The 20,242-nt window shown below is 35.6% G+C and overlaps 1 protein-coding gene across 1 annotated transcript in view; it reads left to right on the forward strand.

Annotated features, from left to right (window-relative positions):
* Nucleotides 1-20,242, forward strand: part of LOC150081197 (uncharacterized) — a 502,723-nt gene that overhangs the window by 425,976 nt on the left and 56,505 nt on the right. The window contains exon 4 of the mRNA XM_090379371.1: nucleotides 3,091-3,295. Coding sequence (XP_090235497.1) covers nucleotides 3,091-3,295 — 205 coding nt within the window. The remainder of the gene's footprint in view (nucleotides 1-3,090; nucleotides 3,296-20,242) is intronic.

Here is a 20,242-nt window from a genome sequence, read left to right on the forward strand (position 1 = left end):
ATGGCAGTAGTTCCATTGTCTCATTGCTTAAAAAAGTCTCATTTTTATTTGCTGGAGTTAGTGGCCAGATGCGTTCACTTCCAGATGCCCATCTTAATGTGGTCTTACACTTGTACTTCAAAATTTCCTTGTTTTGAGACTGCATTTCAATTACAAAGGTTAAAGCTGAAAGCTCTGAAGCTAGAGAATGGTACCACTACAGAGTCATTTTGATGCTTTTAATGCAGGCCCTGCCTGGAATACACACAAACATACAAAATAAGAAAAATTCATGACAGCTGGTTGGTTGTTCAAGTACAAAGTTATGCATACCGTCTATTTGAATCCACACAATATCACAAATTATAAGAAATTCTTGTAGTTTTAGGTATAAAAGCAAAGTGAATCTCAGACCTCCCTCCTATCCCCATGAAACATAAAATTTTCTGTTTATACTCCAGCAAGACCATCTAAGTCAGAGGAATTTACAGCCAACCATTTTGGCAATAATACATTCAATACTGTATTTAGTAGTGAAGTAGGCACAAACTGTGGTCAGCTCAAATGTGTATGCTATTGTACTCCTGATCTAACCACTTAGCCGCATCATTTCTTTGATTTATGAAGTTTGGGTAGAAAAGGTCATGCCTAAAATAAATTGTTTCTTCATACGGTTTACATTGAATTTTAACTTACTGTGTCTTTCACATTATGAAATTAAATTAATGTTTTTTGCTTCTAAAAAGTTAAATTTCTGAAAAAAAACATTATGGAATAGCATAAACTTGAAATTTCAGGTTTATGCTGAATTTGTGTTATGAATAATTGCAAGACATTTATGTGTAAAATTTTGACCCCTCTGTAAATAGCGAATACACTTACAGATTTTGAACATGGTAAATATTGTCAGGTTTGTCTTGGTTTCATGGATTTAATAGGTTATAATTTGCATCACATTATACCTCGTGAAGTGGTATACTATGATGCAGTCACAAAAGAACTGGATGCAGGGAATAGCTTTGATATTATATACTTGGATCTTAGAAAGGCTTTTGATACTGCTGCACATGGAAGACTGCTACACAAATTGGAGCAGTGTGACATTGGAGGCAAATTGCTCCTATGGATAAAGGGGTGGTTGAGGGGGAGAAGACCGAGAGTGGTAATCAATGGACACTGCTCATCGTGGACTAATGTTATTAGTGGAGTCCCTCAGGGCTCAGTGTTGGGTCCATTATTGTTTTCTGTATTTACAAATGATATTGATGATGGTATATCAAGCTTAATGTCCAAGTTTGCAGACGATACAAAAGTTGGCAGGGTTGTTAAGGACACTACTGATGCTATGCTGCTGCAACAGGATCTGGAAAGGTTGAGCAGATGGGCTGAGAGGTGGCAAATGAAGATTAACATTCACAAATGTAAAGTACTACATATGGGAAACAGCAAACCCCAAGCACTCTGTGGTACTACACTGACAGTGGTAGAGAATGAAAAGGACTTGGGGGTAATTGTGCAGGCAGTTATGAAGTTCTCTGAGCAGTGCAGACTGGCTGCAAGTGTAGCTCATGGTGTCTTATCAAAGATATACAGGATTTTTTCTAGCAGGGATAAGGAGGTGATTATTCCCTTGTATAAGGCAATGGTCAGGCCACAACCTTGAGTACGGTATACAGGTCTGGAGGCCTCATTTCAAGAAGGATGTAGAGCTGTTGGAACGAGTACAGAGAAGGGCAACAAGGTTAGTGAACGGAATGAAGGGTTGCTCTTACGAAGAAAGACTTAAGTTTTGCAAATTACAGTGTCTGAAGACTAGGCACCGGCGAGGTGATCTGATAGAGGTGTACAAAGCCTCGATAGTTTGAGCACGCTCAATGCTGATGGGATTCTGCCTCTTGCTCAGAATATTCACCTGAGATGGCATAAATTCAAATTGAGGAAAGACAGATGTAGGATAGATGTCCGGAAATTTGCCTTTAGCCAGCGGGTGGTTGGTTGGTGGAACAGACTTCCATCCCTTGTCGTGGAGGTTGATAGCCTAAATAAGTTTAAGGCTCAGCTGGACAGGTATTTTGAACGAACAGAGGGATGAAGTGGAAGTGGGTTTTTTTTTTTTTTTTTTTTTTTGCCTGATGCTGCATAAGCTTGCTTTCTTGCATCAAATGCCTCTGCTAATGCTAAGTGGTAACATTTCATTTGTGGATAAAGGGAATTAAAAGTGTGGGAAAGATGAAAATTTCTCATAAGTATTGAACATGCTAGCAATAGTCCTAAGGTATTTGCTGTTTTAATGTGTATAGTAATCCTTTTTTTTGCAGAATGTAGTTACTGTTTTCACTTACTTTGGTATTTTTGAGACTTGGTTAAACCACAATTTGAGAGAGACCACACTTAGCTGAAAGGATGGTGTCCCCTTCAGATTTCACAAGGATGTTCATGAACTGATTGAATGAGAAGCGTCTTAGTCACCACTAGAATAGCTGTAGCCTCAAAGGTTGCTAGGTCTTATTCTGTATGGTTTTTCTTTTTTCTGCAGAGCTATTTGAAAGATCATTGGCCAGTATTCCTCATGAAATTAGCAATCTGAATAGGTGCATTTGTGTTGCACTTTCTAGGATTGATGAAGGGGGGGGGGAACCTGTCAGGAATTGAATATCACTTAAATTTGCAATTACAAATGCAATCACTGTAGAAATTTGAGTATGCAAGAAGTGATTTAACAAGCATCCTTTATTCTGTATAATACAGTTTTGTTGTGTACAGTTGTTTCACAACAACCAGGATATGATTGCTAGAGATTAAAGTAGATGATGTAGAGCAGATATCATCTTTTAAGGGCATGAAAGGTGATATTGTTGTACAATTTGCCACTAATGATATTAAGAATAGGGGCTCCAAGTATTTAACAAATACAGGGCAGTGTTGGGAAAAAGTTTTATTCAGAGCCGTAAACACCTCAATCAGATCACCTTGCACCTGCTAGGTTATCTGATTGAGGTTGTCTCTGAATTGTACAGAAGCTATTTCTTAATTAGCTTCTATTTACTTATTTTACTTAGCCTTTTGTTACAGCACAATCTACAGATGTTTATATATAATTTTATTTTATAGGATATTGGAGGTACCATTGATGAACTTCCTTCAGATCCCACATCTAGTAGTGGTGGGAGTACAACCCCTGGTTTGAGGACTCCGACAACTCCACCCACATCCCAAGGCCAAGGTCAGCCACCTCATTCTGTGGTGTCACCTCATCGGCCAGTCCCATCACCTTCGGGTTCATCGGCAGGCTCACCTTCCATGTCTCCAGCTTTAGGTAATATTTGTTATATTTTTTATTGTTATTTGTTTTATTTGATTGTTTACCAGAGTTTAAAGCGATATTAGATGAATACCATGTATTATGATTATGATACTTTAGTTTTCTTGTGTTGGAAATGTAATTGTTATATGAGGAGGAATATTCTGTCAATATTTTGTTGAAAAAGTGCAGTTTTAAACACTTTGAGTTTCTAGTGAGCATAATATGAAACGTGGTGAGTATGTATCGAATTTGTTTTTGATATTCATATTGGTCCATGCTTAAGATTCTTACAATTACTGTTTGGTAAATAATTATGTGGCTGTTAGTAATGACACATTTCATTTTCTGTTTTTAAGTTACTTAAATGAGCATTGCAGTTATCTTCCAAAGGCTGGTTTTTTTGGAAGGGGGGGATTGAAGTGAGTTAAGCTACATTTCAGTTGTAGTGTCGCTTGAAAATTATTATTATTTTTTTTTTTGTAGCAACTTAAAAAATATAACAAACTACGTTCTTGAGGAAACAAAACTGTTTTTAGTATTAATGAATGGAATCGTGTCTCTTGGTTGTAAGAGAGTAAATCATCATACAACAGTTTGTCACATGAGAATTTGCTCTATCAGTTCAGTTTACAAAACTATTATTATTATCATCATTAGCTATATGGTGCAAGGAAGCCTGAGGCTTATGCTGCACTGGCTAAAAAAAAAAAATTTCCTAGTTACCCTGAGAGAGAGTGAGAGTCGGAAGTAGAAGGGAATCATAAAGAAAGAAGAATGATGACATCCAGCTCTGGACCCTGGGTGTGCCAAGCACATACTCACCAGATGTGAGCCCCTGTGGTGCATGAAATTTCTGCTGTAAGTGACAACTTGGTGACTATGACAGTTCAATGTATTATACATACACAGACCAGAAATTAAGAAAATCAGTGAAGTAAAACGTTTGGGAAATCAGGATAGATTTTAGGCAGGAGGAAAGAAATTTAGAAAATAATAGAAAAAACAAAAGAATATATAATTAAAAAATTCTGATATGTCCATCTATATTGCAACAGCTTTATAATATGGATGGCCAGTCACGTTAACAGTTCTGGAGCAGAAAAACAATCCATGCTGCAATTCCAGGGCAATATGGGGGGGGGGTGTTCAGGGATGGATTTGGGGATCCACTGTCTTTGTGGCCCCCAGATTTCTGTTAGTCTGATTTTAATGAAGTTAGGTGGGCTCCACAAGTGTTTTTAGGCTTGACGCAGCAGAATGGTCAGGAGCGCGAGTGCAACAACACAGATTCTTGAGTGGATCAGGGTTTAAGCCCACGACTGCTAAATACAATTAACGTTCATATTGATTGGTTTATTGTAAACTCCACTGACCTGGTGGTTATGCCGGAGTATAAACAAGAACACTTTTTCATAGTCATGAAGTCATGGATAGTTTTCGGTCTCCACTTCCTGCTTTTTTCATGAAAGTCCATCCACTGGCAGTTGTGGTATTACATGTGGATAGAAGAACAGACAAAGAAATAATAGTTTATCGATTTCTGTTACTCCAATTTTAATTAAATTTGGGAGGACTTTACAAATCTGTTTGAAAGAGCCAAACATAAAATTTATGAAAATCTATACACTAGGAGGCTAGTTGTTACATGCAGATGGATGGACATGGTGAAGACAGTAGTAGCCCTTACCCATATATGCTAACACACCTGAAAACAAAGGTAGTTAGTGTACTCTATTAAAAATATGAACCTGTACAATGATCATTGAATTAACCACTTACAGCATGGCATGTTAAAAGTTTGCATTTTTGGTCTTGTGAATTCTGTGTGAAAATTTGGTCTCCTGCTCTAAATTTTTTGCATAGAATTCACCAGATTGTTGTAGCTGGATATTCTTTGAATAACATGATACATAGCAGTAAACTGTGTTATTTGAAGATAATAAAGCACTCAAATGTATGTTGGTTTAATTATGTCTATTTTCATTTTGGAAATATGTGCATAATTGAATCAAATGAACCCATGTTCCCTAGTGGCCACTTGATGTCAGTGATGAGTGTTGATGAGTCTAAATGGATTGAATAGATATTTTGCATATTCATTCACATGAGATGTTTTTAGACTTAGTGATACCAGTGGCCCAGCTCATAATAACTGTGAGTCGAATGATTTTAAGATAATTGGAAAAGAAATTTTCGTGGTTGAAAATGAACAAGGCACCAGGAGCTCATAGAATATGTTTAATTATGCTAAAGGAAGTGCAGCATAAGAGATTCTATTTAGATATGATATGCTTCTGTTCTAGGGTGAATTATAAAGTCCATAGGTTAGGATCTAATTCAGGACAATTTGGACAGCATGGACTTAGGTATATGGAAATATATAATTGCATTAAGGAGATATTGTGTCTGATTACTTGCTATGAGGTTGGTCCAAATAAATTGAGTACAAATCATACTTTTGGCATCATTTACTAAGAAGACTTTAGCAAAGCTTTTGATACTGTTCTTGCAAAGCCCTTTGTATATTCCGGAAGCTCCCACAGTGCTTCTAGTGGTGGCAGGAACATTGTTGCCCTTGCATGTCAATAGGAAGAAACTGGAAATTACTCCTGAGTGAGGTCTAATCTATCTATTTCTTGGAATTTTTGATCAGGCATCACTCGGGAGTAATTTGCAGTTCTTCCCAAGTTAATTTTTGTTGGTTTTTTTTTTTTTTTTCTCTTAATTTCAAGAAATCTCCGTTGAGTAATTTTGAAAATGACCATCAAAGCTGACAATATTTTCTGTGTGAATTTGTACGACTGTTAGTGGGTAAATGAACTTTTCTTTCGTATCCTAGCCCCACCACCCCCATGCTCTCTGTTTGCAGTCATTTATTCTTTGCCATAATCAGTAATATTTTTATAAGTAAAAATTAAATTGGATGTTGAGTACACCATTGCAGATTGCTACTGCCATTTTAGGCAAAATACTGCATGGTTTTAGAGCCAATTCATAGAGTTAAATCGTTATTACCATTTTTATTTTTACAATATGTATTAATATATTTATTATGGTATACATTAGTCAAAACAGTTATCACACCAAAGATCCCAACATGTACAAATAGTGTGTGTAAATATTATGGCATACATATCTCACGTTGTTGAAACAGTTTCAACAATCAGTGTATGTTGAAGGCATTTAAAGCAACTCCGGAGTGAACAGTAATTGTGGCTTTGTTCAAACATGATACATTGTTTCATGTTTGAACATGAAACAATGTCCAGTGTCCTGCCCAAGACCATTTTAGTATGCTTGTAGGAACAGTTTTTGCCATTGTGGATGGCGTGTGTATGGATAACGACTTTAATAGGATTTATGGTTCCCCAGCAAATGTCAGACATGTTTTGTATCTGCAATTCATTAATGAAATAGTATTATAATGGCTAAATGATGAAGAAAGCAGAATATTTTTTATTTATTATTTATTTTTTTCTGCATATGCCAAAAAAAAAAAAAAAATCAATCACTCATCCCTTTGAACTTTACCAACCTATTCACCTTAACCACTGTTATAGGCAATTTATTCCTGTGATTTACAACATGCTGCTCGAAAGTAAACTTCATGAAGTCCACTCTCCTGTTACCCCCCCAAAATTTTATATTTGTAGAAAGCTCTCTCTCAACAATGAAAATATCTCCCTTTTCATTTTACTGATTCAGAGCCTTTCATTCCCAATCAGCACTCCCCCCCCCCCCCCAATATCTTTGCAATGTGCACTTTTTAAATCATTCATAAAGTTGTTCTTCATATACCATGATTAGCAACTTTCAGCAATCTGGTTGCCCTTCTCTGAACCATTTCTGGAAGCTTTGACTTCAAGTGTGGCTCTTTCAATCAAAATGATGATTGGTCATTGCAGAATCAGGTGCCGCTCTGTTTCAGCTGATTAAGTATCACTGAATAGGTCAGTCAAGTTTGCACTGGAATTGTGGCCATAATGGATATTGATATAGTCTATTGTGTGGTAAATTGTGCATTGTCCCCTAGTTGTTTTGGGGAAATACATTATTATATAATTTATGATATAAGTAATATCATAAAAATGAATAATTAACCACTTCTTTTTTTTTTTTTTTTTCTTGGTCTCCTCTTGCTGGTGTCGCACAAATTACTGGCACTGACATCTAGGTGATTCTATATCTTCCCAGAGTATAAAATTAAAATTTATTTTAATATATTTAACATAATCTGTCATTTATTGTTACTGGGCCTTATGCTCATCTGATAGCCCTACTTGGCATATAATTAGAATTAATGTTTTATTTCCCACACATTAATTTTTGTATTATTTTCTGTTGCTGTCATGTTTTATATACAGTTTATATTATTTAGTTTATGTATTTTAATTAAAATACTTCATAAATTAAAATAAATTTACTTCTGCCTTATTGCCAAAAAAAAATAAAATTGAAAGGTGGCAACCTTGCAATTTTTGGCATCTCTGTATGCTGAATACCATGATTCATCACTCAATGTAATGAATTTTTGTTGCTCCTTGTCCATTTTCTGTAAGTGTGATACTACCCACTGTAACTGTTGAGAGTATGGATTTGTGTGCTGCATGACAGCACACAAATATGGATATAGTAATAGTTTATTACCATATATGAATATGGTAATAGTTTATCGAATCCATCACAAGTGCTCATTCATGAAAATTATCCTAACTCAATACTTTACCATGTTTCTGCCAGTTTGCAGTCAGCAACACTGCAATTCAAGTTTTTGTCCATCTATTTTGTCCTCCATTTCTCTCTGATGTTCCACAGAGTGGACTGTGAGAATTTCAGAGCCTCTGAAATCTATAATACCTAGTTTTACAATGTGGTATTCACTTTTCAAACTCTCTACCATGTGCAAGCTACGCTGCACATGGTACTTGTCTTGAAATTGAATGGAATATGCTCCTGCTCATTTTATACTCGTATCCTAGTGATAAATACATTATTCATCATTATTATAATGTTTATATTGTTATACTTTGTGATAGTAATCATTAAATCCTTTTTGTAGTGTGTAGGAGAAGTGTTATATTGGCAAAATTAGTGCAAGGAAGAAAACCTTAAATGAAACATTATCTATTTCATTTGCATCCTTCTGTCTAATAATTTTTCCAGTTCTTTAAATTTATCCAAACTGCTCACTTCCACAAGATGTTACTTTCTGGTTGAAAGCAAATTTCCATACATCTATCCTGCAACCATCCTCTTCCAGTTTAAATTTTTTTCCTTTCCAAGAAAGAATAAGGATGCTAAGCACTTAGTTTATCGAATCCATCACAAGTGCCTCCTTTTTAGATGTTGCAGTTTACAGAAGTCACCTTTCTTCGTAAAGTACTGCTTTGTGTTCCTGACTAAACTTGTTACTCTTCTCTGCAACCACCCTAAAATGAAAGTGTTCACCATTAGTGCAAAGAAACCACAGGCTTTTGCTGTGCTGGAAAAAAACAAAACAAACACCAAGTCGTAAGACAATACAAATTATATGGTTTCCTCCTCGCACAGGTAACTATCCCATTGAACTTTGAATTTATTCGAACTGTCAGCCTCAACTACCTGTGAGGGCTACTTGTTCCAGCAATGAGTGACTTGCCAGCTAAACGAAAACTTCTACAATCTAATCTAAACCTCAATTTCTGTAATTTGAATTTATGACCCTTAGTTTTGGAATTCTTTATAACAGTGAAAATTCCACCTTCATTTGTTTTACTGATCCCTTTCATCATCATTATCATCATCAGCCATTTTCAATCCACTGCAGGATGAAGGCCTCTCCAGCAACTTTCCAGTTCCTTCTGTTTTGAGCACTGGCCATCCATTTACTACCCACAAACTCATGAATTTCATCTATCCATCTCCGCCTTTGTCTTCCAGGTTTTCTTCTAGCTCCTCTTGGGTACCATTCTGTTATTTTCTTAGTCCATCTGTCATGTCTTTGAGCTGTGTGTCCTGCCCAAGACCATTTTAGTTCTTAGTTTTGATAAGAATGTCCTTTACTTGTTTGCTGCCTAATCCATGTGTTTCTCTTCTTATCTAACAGTCTGATTTCCAATATAATTCGTTCCATTCTTTGCTGTGTAGTTCTCAGCTTCTCTTCCATTCTTTTGGTGAGTGCCTAAGTTTCACTTCCATAAGTCATGGTGGGGAGTATACATTGATTCATTATTTTACGTTTCAGACAAACTGGGATATTGCTCTTCAGTATGTGACTATATTTCCTGAATGCTATCCATCCAAAATTTATCCTTCTCTTGACTTCCAGCCATTTATCATTATTACAGCTAATAACTTGTCTCAGATAAGTATAGGGCTCCACCTTTTCAATTACTGCTCCTTCAATCATTATTTCCCTTTCCGTGGCATACTTGTTCATCATTACTTTTGTTTTAGCCATATTCATCTTTAGTCCAAAATCGTTACTAACTGTGCATAACTGATTAAGATTTTCCTCTAATTCGTTGGGATTGTGGCTTATGACCACAATGTCACCTGCAAATCGTAAATGGTTTAGGTACTCTCCATTCACATTGACTCCTTTCTGCGACCAGTCTAATCTTCTGAAAGCTTCCTCAAGGGCAGCAGTAAACAGCTTCGGAGATATTGTCTCCTTGTCGAACTCCTTTCTCGATTTTAAATTTCCTACTGTCTTTGTCTAGTCTAATAAAGGAGGTAGCGCACTCATATATTTTTTCTTCAAAATCATAATATGTGGGGTATCTATGCCTTGTCTTTCCATTGCCCGAAACATTGCCTTATGTTGTATGGAGTCAAATGCCTTTTCATAATCCACAAATGCCAGGCATAATGGTGTTTTATATTCATTTGCTTTCTCCATTAGCTGTGATATTACGTGAAGGTGATCCATAGTTGAGAATCCTGTCCTAAAGCCTGCTTGTTCTTTCGGTTGATTCTCATCAAGTATTCTTTCTAATCTGTTAGTAATGACCCTTGTGAACAACTTGTAGATGTGGGATAACAAGCTAATTGGTCTGTAATTTCCAATCCCTTTCAGAGCCTTATAAACCTCAATCAAGTTGCCTCTGAGGTGCCTGGTTGCCAAGCTCTGTAGCCCACATAATTGGTGTCTTTCCTTGTATAATTTTCCTTCTGCAGATCTCACCATTGTCTTTGGACCATTTCAAGAAGCTTAATGTCTTTTTTTAAGATGAGGTCTTCAAACTTGAACACAATACAGGCAACCCTCATATAACACTGTACTTCTACAATATGGTTTTGCTCTAGCACAATTAATAAATTGCAGCAATCCTTGCAGAACACTGTACTTGCATAACACAGAGAATTGTGGAAAATCTCGCATTACACAGTATTTTTGAACTTTTGTGCAGGGGAAACCCTGCTATTATGGTCTGGAACAACCCAGACCATAAAGAAAAATGAACAGAAAATTAGAACTGCTGTTACTGCAGGATCTTTCATTTCTGCAAATATGACAGCTTGTCCCTCAGTACCAGTAATTGAGAAAATGGAAAAAGCACTCAGTATTTGGATTGACAGTAGCAGTAAAAAACGGATCCCATTAGATGGAAATGTAATTAAACCAAAGGCACTAAAAATTTATAACCATTTAAAATAAAATGGAGAATCTTCTGTTAATACAGAGTTTGTTGTAAAGGTTGGTTTGAGTGATTTTAAAACCATTTCTCATTACATAAAATAAGAATTCAAGGGGAAGTGCATCGGCTGATAATGAAGCTGCTAAGAAGTATTCAGAGGAATTTCAAAAAAAAATATTGAAGAGCACAGATACACACCACATCAAGTTTTCAATGCCAATGAGACAGTCTTTGTTGGGAAAAATGCCCAACAGAATGTTTATTTCAAAAAAAGAAAAAAAAAAAACTGCACCAGGTTTTAAGGCGTCAAAAGATTGTGTAACATTACTTATGTGCAGTAACGCATCAGGAGATTACATGATAAAACCTATGCATTAGCATTAGCAAAGGCACATGATGTAAGAAAGCAAGCTTATATAGCATCAACCGAAAAAGAAAAAAAAAAAAAACCCTTATTTCACCCATCCACTTGCTCCAAATGTTTTTCAAGTTCTGCCTTGAATCTATTTAAGCTATCAAGTTCTACAACGATAGGTGGAAGCTTGTTCCAGCAATTAACCACCCGCTGGCTAAAGGCAAACTTCGGCACATCTATCCTACAACCGTTTTTCCTCAATTTGAATGTATGCCCTCTCAGGCGATTATTCTGAGCAAGAGGAAGAAGAATCCCATCAGCATTGAGCATGTTTAAACCATTAAAGGCTTTATACACCTCAATCAGATCACCTTGCAGACACTGTAATTTGTAAAACTTAAGCCTTTCTCGTAAGAGCAATCCTTTGCTCTTACGAAGTGATGGAAATGGCATCAGAGGTAAACCAAATCAATTCAGAGGATGATAGCGAAGATAAATTCTGAAGTTCCAAATTTTACACTAAAAGTTTACATGAAGGCATAAACTTAGCCGAGCAATTAGAACCTTATTTTTTGAATGCAGATCCTTCAACTGAAATGAGCACAAAGTTCAAAAGGATCTTCAAAAATGCTTAGTTCCATACCATGAAATTTACAAAGATCTATCAAGCAAAAGCAAATAAACCCAGATTACTGATTTTTTAAAGAGAGCAGAAGATACATGAAATCTAGATGTTCCCGAAGAAAGTCCGGAAGGTGAAGACATTCTGCAACAGAAAACATTCTCATTTAATTGTGCTTAGAAGCAATGAATGGGAAAAAAATTAAATGAACGTACATTATCTGACCTATATGGATCACAGTTTGTAAGACGTTTGTTCAGTTATTACTATTTTTAATAAAAACTAAGTTTCCAATAGTTATAAAAAAAAAATAAAAAGATAGTGGTGTTTTTTTTTTTTTTTTTTTTTTTTTTTTTTTTTTTAGCTTTTGGAATGTAACCGCCAATTTTTGTACCGGTTCTTAGTCTCGTATAACACGGTTTTGCACTACACGAGATTTTGTAGGAACCCAACTACCGTGTTATACGAGGGTTACCTGTAATTCCAAATGTGGTCTTGTAGTTGCCTTATAAAGTGGGGTTATGAACTCCCATCTCTACAGGATAACATTTGATAAATCATTAATAGGATATAGGCTTTCCTGGATGCCTTTTCACACCATTCAGAAAACTTCTTCATGTATTGTAACTCCCAATCCCTTTTTCCCTCCACTGTTTTTAATTCAACCCCACCAAGTGTTATTTGTGGGTTGCTGTTCCCCAAGTATATAGCAGCATTAAAACATAGCTGCCACATCTCTGGCCATCTTTGAAGTCTCTTCAAGTCATCCTGAAGGAGCACTGCTTGGCACTGATCATTAACAACTACCAATCTTTATGTCATCTGCAAATTTTGACATCATACCTTCTATCCCTTCGTTGATCTCTTCTATCCTTAGGGGGGATCCCACTCCTGATGTTACACTAATCTGAAGAATATCCATTAATCACAATCCTCTGCCTTTTGCCCTGCGGCCACCCAACAATCGATCTTAGAATCTTTCTAGTATTCTCAACCTGTTCAACATATACAGTAACCTCTCATGAGGGACTTGAATCAAATGCCTTTGTGCTAAAATCCAGATAAACCATGTCAAAATTGCATCACATGAGTATCTTTATCAGAATAGCCTACTAAGTTAGTTAAACATGATTTTCCCTTAATAAAGGCATGTTGTGTGTCTTTCAGAATACACATCTATTTGAATGTTTCTGGATTACATTATTAATCATTGCCTCTAAGGTTTGCCAACCACCGAAGTCAGACTAATTGGTTTGTAGTTACCAACTTTACTTTTAGAATTGTCTTTAAGTATTGGCAGTATGTTGGCACTTTTCCAATCCAAATCCCCCTTGAGACCAAAGATGCCCTCATAATTAACCTCAATGGTTCAATACACTCACTGGTGGTCTCCCTCAAAACTACCGGGTATATGCCGCCAACTCCAGGAGCTTTACTTGCCTTTGTTTCAAAAGTTTTTCTAATAAACAATCATCTGTAATTGCGATACCACTAATTTCATATGGCTCAGCCTCACTTGAATGAATTGCCTCTTCTCAGTATGAGGGGTCTTTCATCAATAAAGACATATGCAAAGTACCTATTCAATTCATTTGCAACATAAGATGGGTTATGTAAGACTTTCCCACACCCAGTGCACAAGAGTTCAATCTAATTAGCTTTATTCTTCATTGTATTCACATTCATGAAAATACTTTGTCCCATTCTTTACTCTCTTAGCCAATGCAGCCTTGGTCTCCCTAACCTTATTTGTAGTACTATTATAGATCAACTTGTATCTTCAATACTTTTCATGACCCTTTAACTAACCCATGTATCTTTTTCTGCTGTATATGGCTGGCCAGCTCTGCAGTCATCCATTTTGGCATCCTCCTGCAATATTTTCTTAATGATATGTATGTGTTCATGGCTTCTGTGATTTTGCTTTAAAAGTATTCCATAATTCAAATGTATTCGGACCTCTCTTGGCAATCTACCCAATTCATTAGATGCAATATAGCTCCTTAAACTCTCAAAGTCCCGTCTTCTGAAGTTAGAATCTGTGCCTTTACCTTTAATTACTGCATCTGTCTTCATCTTCCAACTGACAATTGCATGATCACTTTCTGACAATGGTTCCTGTACTTAAGCCCTGTGATATCATCTGATTCGTTAGTAATGATGCAGGCTAGAATATTCCCAGCACTAGTACTTTCTCTAATGTTGGTACAAATGATAAGTCTAGTTTATTTAAAATGATTTTTCCCCATGTTGTTTCCCCTCCCACTTATTACAATCAGTCTGGGGCAGATTATAGTCACCCATAATAAGAGCCCGACCGGGCTAGCCGAGTGGGTAAAGTACCTACCCGGCAACCCAAAGGTCGCGGGTTCGATTCCCGCCTCGGGCTTGGATCAAAGTACTGCAAAAACCTTGGGAGGTGCAATATGGCCACAGAAGCCGATGCACCAACAACTACCAAATCAAATCAAACCCATAATAAGACATTCATGTATTCAGACATTACATCTGCATGTAGAGACTCTTGTCATATTCTTCAGAATCTTCTGATCTGTAGATTACTCCCACTTTCATTATACCTTTGCTTCCAACTAAGTTGCACCACATAGATTCTTTGCTGGCAGATGTAACTTCAGACTCAGCAAAATATCTTTTACTGAGTCTGAAGGCTGCTTTTGATAAGAATGTGGCCACCTCCCCCTCCTATCTTCCCTAAATACATTATACGTACCGTAGTGGAACTCATTATCCCCAATTTCCAGGTGGCACCATGTTTCTGTTAGTCCTATCACATTAGCATTAGTTGTCTTAACCAGTTAAAATTCAGCCATTTTATTAACACTTCTGACATTACTGTATACACAGTTAAGACTAAGTAATCTTGTATAATTTACTACCAAGACACATCCCTGAAGTTATTTAGGTTTGTATCTCAAGTGTTATCTCCCCCGCAAGATATACTTACATCAATATCATTAATAAATATTGAAAGCAATCAGAGGGCCTAGCACAGAGCTCTGAGGAACTCCACTAAAAACATTTTGTCCATAAGTGGCCATTAATAACTACTCTTTCTCCTACCACTCATCCATCCCATTATCCTTAATAATAACTTACCTACAATGCCAACAGCTTCAAACTGTTCTTTCTCGAAAGATCGAATACTCTTCGATCTTTCGAGCTTTACTGAAATTTAAGTATACAGTGCCAAAATTATTTTTTGCATCCGTTTCCTTTGTAGCTAGCTCAAAGTAGCTAACTTGCATAGGTAGAAGGAATCCATTTTGTAGAGAAGGATTACCTAAGGCCTGACATAGCTGAGTGATCATGAACAAGTATGCAGTAGCACGTGCTCTTTGAGTGGACCAGAGTTCAAACCTGTGACTGCTAAATATGATTAACATTTGTATTAATGATTTATTGTAAACTCCACTGACCTGGTAGTTGTACTGGAGTATAAACAAGAAATTTAAATAAAGGTGGTATGATTGTCTTGACCATTATCATTGGGGAAGCCTTAAGTGACCAGGATGACTGTTAGTTGGGCAGAAAGGGATAATACCTTTGGCAAGTGGTGCAAGGAAGGAACTTATTCAGCATCAGCAAAAAAAAATTCTAATTCTTCCTTAAATTTATTCAAGCTACCCACTTCCACAGCTACCCTGTGGCTGAAAGAAAATTTTCACACATCTGTCCTGTAACCATCCCTCCTCAATTTAAATTTAATTCTCCATATGTATTGTGTGAACTAGAATAATGATGCCATCAACATTTAGCTTACTCAATCCACTCAGACTTAATTTCAAATCAGCTCTCCATGCAGGTGCCTAGTTTTCAGATATTGCAATTTAGTATTAATATTTGGTATTAGCAGTGGCAAATGATGCGAAAAAAGAAGGGGTAGTGCTTTTAATTGCTGAAAATATGGATTAAAGATAAGCATATCCAAAATATACCTATATTGAATAAGTATGTTGTGGCACAAACATTGGGAAAATAAAGATGGGAGTTGAAGTGCATAATGGACCAGATTGATTGTGTCAAGTATAAGGAACATCTTTACAGGCAAATAGTGGGCAAACAAATTAGAATGTCTTATTATGGGGTACTTTAATTTTCTTGAGATTGACTGAAATCTGAGTTGAGTGGGTTGGCCACTTATGTAGTAGTTGGGCATTTCTGCATTTGCAAGATGTTGGCTTCTTACATTGGCATTTACAGAAGATATTAAGAATGTTTGAATAAAGAACCTCTAGTGAGCTGTGATCACAGTATATTGCAGTATGTTCTGTTTAAAAAACTGTTGTCAAGGAGAAGGGTTTTTGTTTTCACAAGGAGGATTACAGTGCCCTTAGACATCACATAAGTTCTTTTCAGTGGGACAAATGGTAATTTTAACAAGTAAAAATGTTAAATGGGAAATGTTTATGGAAGTCATTCTGGAAGCTACTAAGCTTATTATGCCAACAGAAAGGTATTGTTCAAAGTATAGACCAAAATGGACGACAGTAGAGTTGGTGGTTTATGACATTAGTGGCAGAGAAGAAAGATGCGTGGGATGATTACATATTATTGGGGAATTATGAATTTTGAAGTAAATATAAATTAATCTGTAATAAAGTTACTTGGGGGTTGGGGGTTAGACATGCTAAGACAGATAATGAGGCCCTACCTAAGAGTTCAATGAATAGCAAGGATTTCTTTGCTTATATTAACAGTGAAAGGAAGCAACCATTTTTGGTTCGCTTGATATCCGTGGTATTAGTGATCCTATATGTGAAGAAGGTTTTAAAATTTATGATCCCATCGATTTAGTTAATACTAAGTGGGAGTTGAATGATTTTATGATAACTGAGAAGGGGTTAGAAGCAAAGTTGTTACAATTGGAGTTTGTCCAGTTATATTGAAGGAAGCGGTAAAAGATGTAACCAAAGCTGTTGTAATGAGAGCATTCTTGAATTCAGGTCATGTTCCTATAGATTGGAGATGTGTAAATGTCTCTCCTATTCATAAAGATGGTTCAAAGGGTGAAATAAGCAAATTGAGATCTGTCAGTTATAAAATAGCAAATGCTTAATGATCTGTCAGTTTGCATTTTATGCTAGGCAAGCTTATGAAGTTTTTAATTGAGTTGCGATAAAAGATCATTTGGATTGAAGTATTAGAAATCAGATATGATCTGATTTCTAATACTTCAAGAAACAGGAATTATGAGGGAACCACAGTTTTGTTTTAATTTTTTGTTAAGGACTGATTGTGTATGGTTAATATAATTAGCTGCTATGAGGCTGTCAGTGAAGAATTGTATAGGAGTAATAGCTTTGATATAACTTACTTAGATATTAGGAAAGCTCTTTATACAGTCCACATGAATAATTGTTCTATAAAATGGAGCGCTATGGCATTAAGGGCAAGTACTACTGTAGATCAGTGGTCTCCAAAGTTGGGTGTGCGTACCCCTAGGGGTGCACAAGATAATTCGCAATAAATCAATACAAGCAACTCGAGTTCTGTTCCAAGAAATTGTTCGTTATACGTTTTGTTCATTATGTGTATCTTGCATTCCTGAGCTTTTATGATACATCTCGTATACGTTGGCAGCCATTTAAAAGCATTAAAACCATGTACTAAACGTCGAATGGTCTATACAATATGTTTTATTATAATGTAGGTATGTATTATGATTTTTCGTATACAATACGTAACGAAAAATAAAGTAAGAAAAGAATAAAAAAACAAGATATCGTACTTTTTAATTTTTATTAAAAACATAGAGTTGCAAAATAGAAATAAAGAAAATGAGTACTAACAATATATGTACTGTACATACATATGTATTCAACTTTTTTTCGTCAATATCTTCATCAGAGTTCAATATTTTCCACATAAGTGACACTAGGTGCATATGAGGTAGATGGAAGGGCATCTGATAATGAAGAAACAGCTGAGTTTTCCACTTTTTCCAAAATGTTTTTATAGAAGAAGATTTTAGTTTATTTTTTTCCTTCCAAAATCTCACTGTACCATGCTAGACAGTTATAAATGCCTATTTTCGCTTTTGGAATTCTTTCCATATTTGCAACTTCCTCTTCAAAGATTGCCCCCCAGAAATTTATTTAAAAGCTGCAGCCATTTTCTGCCTTATAAATGTTTTGGAAGGCTGTGAAATATCAGATTCTTCTGTTACTTCAGAATTTAGATTTCACTTATTTAATCAGTTGTTAATTCCTCAAAATGCGAGTCCAAAAGCTCCCTCACATCAAGGTCGCGGTCCATTTTATTGCCCAGTTCAACAATTTCCTGATAATTATTGTAATAAATACATTTTTTTAAAGTTTTTATTTATTTAAATCTTACAGATATGTTCACTATACGTTTGGCATTTCATTTTATAAGGAATTCTATTGGCGACTAAGAAATTTTGAATGAATTGTGACGTTTGTTATAGCGAATGTTTGTAAATCGAACGTTCGTAAACTGAGAGTTGCCTGTATTTATTAATTATGAAAACTTTAGTTTTTCGAAACGTAATTGAAAATAAAAACTATAAATAAATGTTTTTTTAATGCTTCAATATGCAGCTTTGTTTGATTGCAAGATATACAGCAATAATTAAAAATATTCAAGCACATTGTTCACACAAAAAAAAAGTGCTATTGATTTGATTTATACCACTTTGTACTTTAATTTTAATTTCGTTTTGTATTTTTGCATCAAATTCGATTGTGATTTTTTCTTTTTTCTTTTCTTTTTTAAATTATATGTGATTCTAGATATAATGTATACCATGTAAATTATTTATAGATAACACAAATAGTATTGCATTACATTTACTACACTTGTTACATTAACAATTTCATATCATTTTGTACTTGAACTTCAATTTAATATTGTTTTGAATTTTTTTATTTGTGATTTTATAACTGTGATTTTAGATATAATTCCTTCTGTGTAAATGATTTATAAATAAAAAAATATATATATTAAACTTATATATTTAATTTTTTATTCTGAAGTTCGTGCTATTCCTTTTAAGTAAAATAAGGGTTCACCACCAAAAAAGTTTTTTGGAGATCACTGCTGTAGATAAAGTAGTAGCAGTGGCATGTGATGCAAGAAAGCAAGTGTATGAGCTTATGCAGCATCAGCAAAAAAAAAGAAAATTTACAGAACAATTCCTTCTAAATGTTTGTCCAGTTCCTCCTTAAAATTTATTTAACCTATCAACTTCCACAATGACAGATGGAAGTTTTTTCCAGCAATTAACCACCTGCTGGCTAAAGGCAAATTTCCGCATATCTATTCTACATCTGTCTTTCCTCAATTTGAATTTATGTCCCCTTAGTTTCGTAATTTGAACAAGTGGAAGAATCCCATCAGAATTCAGTGTGCTCAACCCATTCACCTCAATCAGATCACCTCGCAACTGCCTAGTCTCCAACCGCTGCAATTTGCAGAACTTAGCATTAGCAAGAGCACATAATGAAAGAAAGTGGTAGGAGACAAAAGAGTAATTATAAATTGCCACCTCTTCTCAACAACTGATCCTTGTATGAGTCCTACAAGAATCAGTTGTTGGTCCCTCTTACGCTTTCCATTATTCATTAATGAAATTAATGTAGTTATTTCACATTTAATATGTCTGATTTCTGATACTTCAATGAGACTTAGAAAAATTACTTATATTGGCTGAGAAATGACAGCTGATATTGGAAATGAAAGCTTTTGCATGTGGGCAGCAGTAATCCTAGCATAACATATCTGAAGAGAGATAATGAAAAGGACTTGGGAGTATCTATACAATCTGACATGAAGTTTTCTGAACAGTGTAGATAGACTACTGGGACAGCTCATGTGATTTTAACTTTCCAAGTTAAAATCAGTAACTTTTCCAAAAGAGATGAGGTGATTACTCTTTGTATAGAGCAATGATTTTTTACACATGTGGGCCATATTTTATTACTTGTTTTCAAAGAACAATAAAATCTGCAAGATACCATTAACAAGTGTGGTCAATGGCATTTCCCTCCATTACCCACACTTATGCTTTGGTGTGCATGCATACTCTGACTGGTGCAAATGTGTTGAGTACCCAGCTTGTCTTGGTTATCTGAGCATGTATGGCTTAACCATCATCTCTTCTACTCAAGGATAATGACTGTGATTGAAGTGTATAAAGCCCCATGGGGAATTAGCAAAATGAATTCTTACTAGTGAGTCAGACTGTACCTTTGGACAGTGGGTTCTGTGAAATGTTGGACTTAGTTGCCTGCAGGATTGGCTAGGGTAGAGAATTTGGCAACATTCAAGGAAGAATCGGGTACTACTACTATTAGTAATGGCAAATAATGCAAGAAAGCAAG

The sequence above is a fragment of the Mastigoproctus giganteus genome, chromosome 8, assembly GCF_048544385.1.
Source record: "Mastigoproctus giganteus isolate SK-2022 chromosome 8, ASM4854438v1, whole genome shotgun sequence".
Classification (NCBI taxonomy): domain Eukaryota; kingdom Metazoa; phylum Arthropoda; class Arachnida; order Uropygi; family Thelyphonidae; genus Mastigoproctus; species Mastigoproctus giganteus.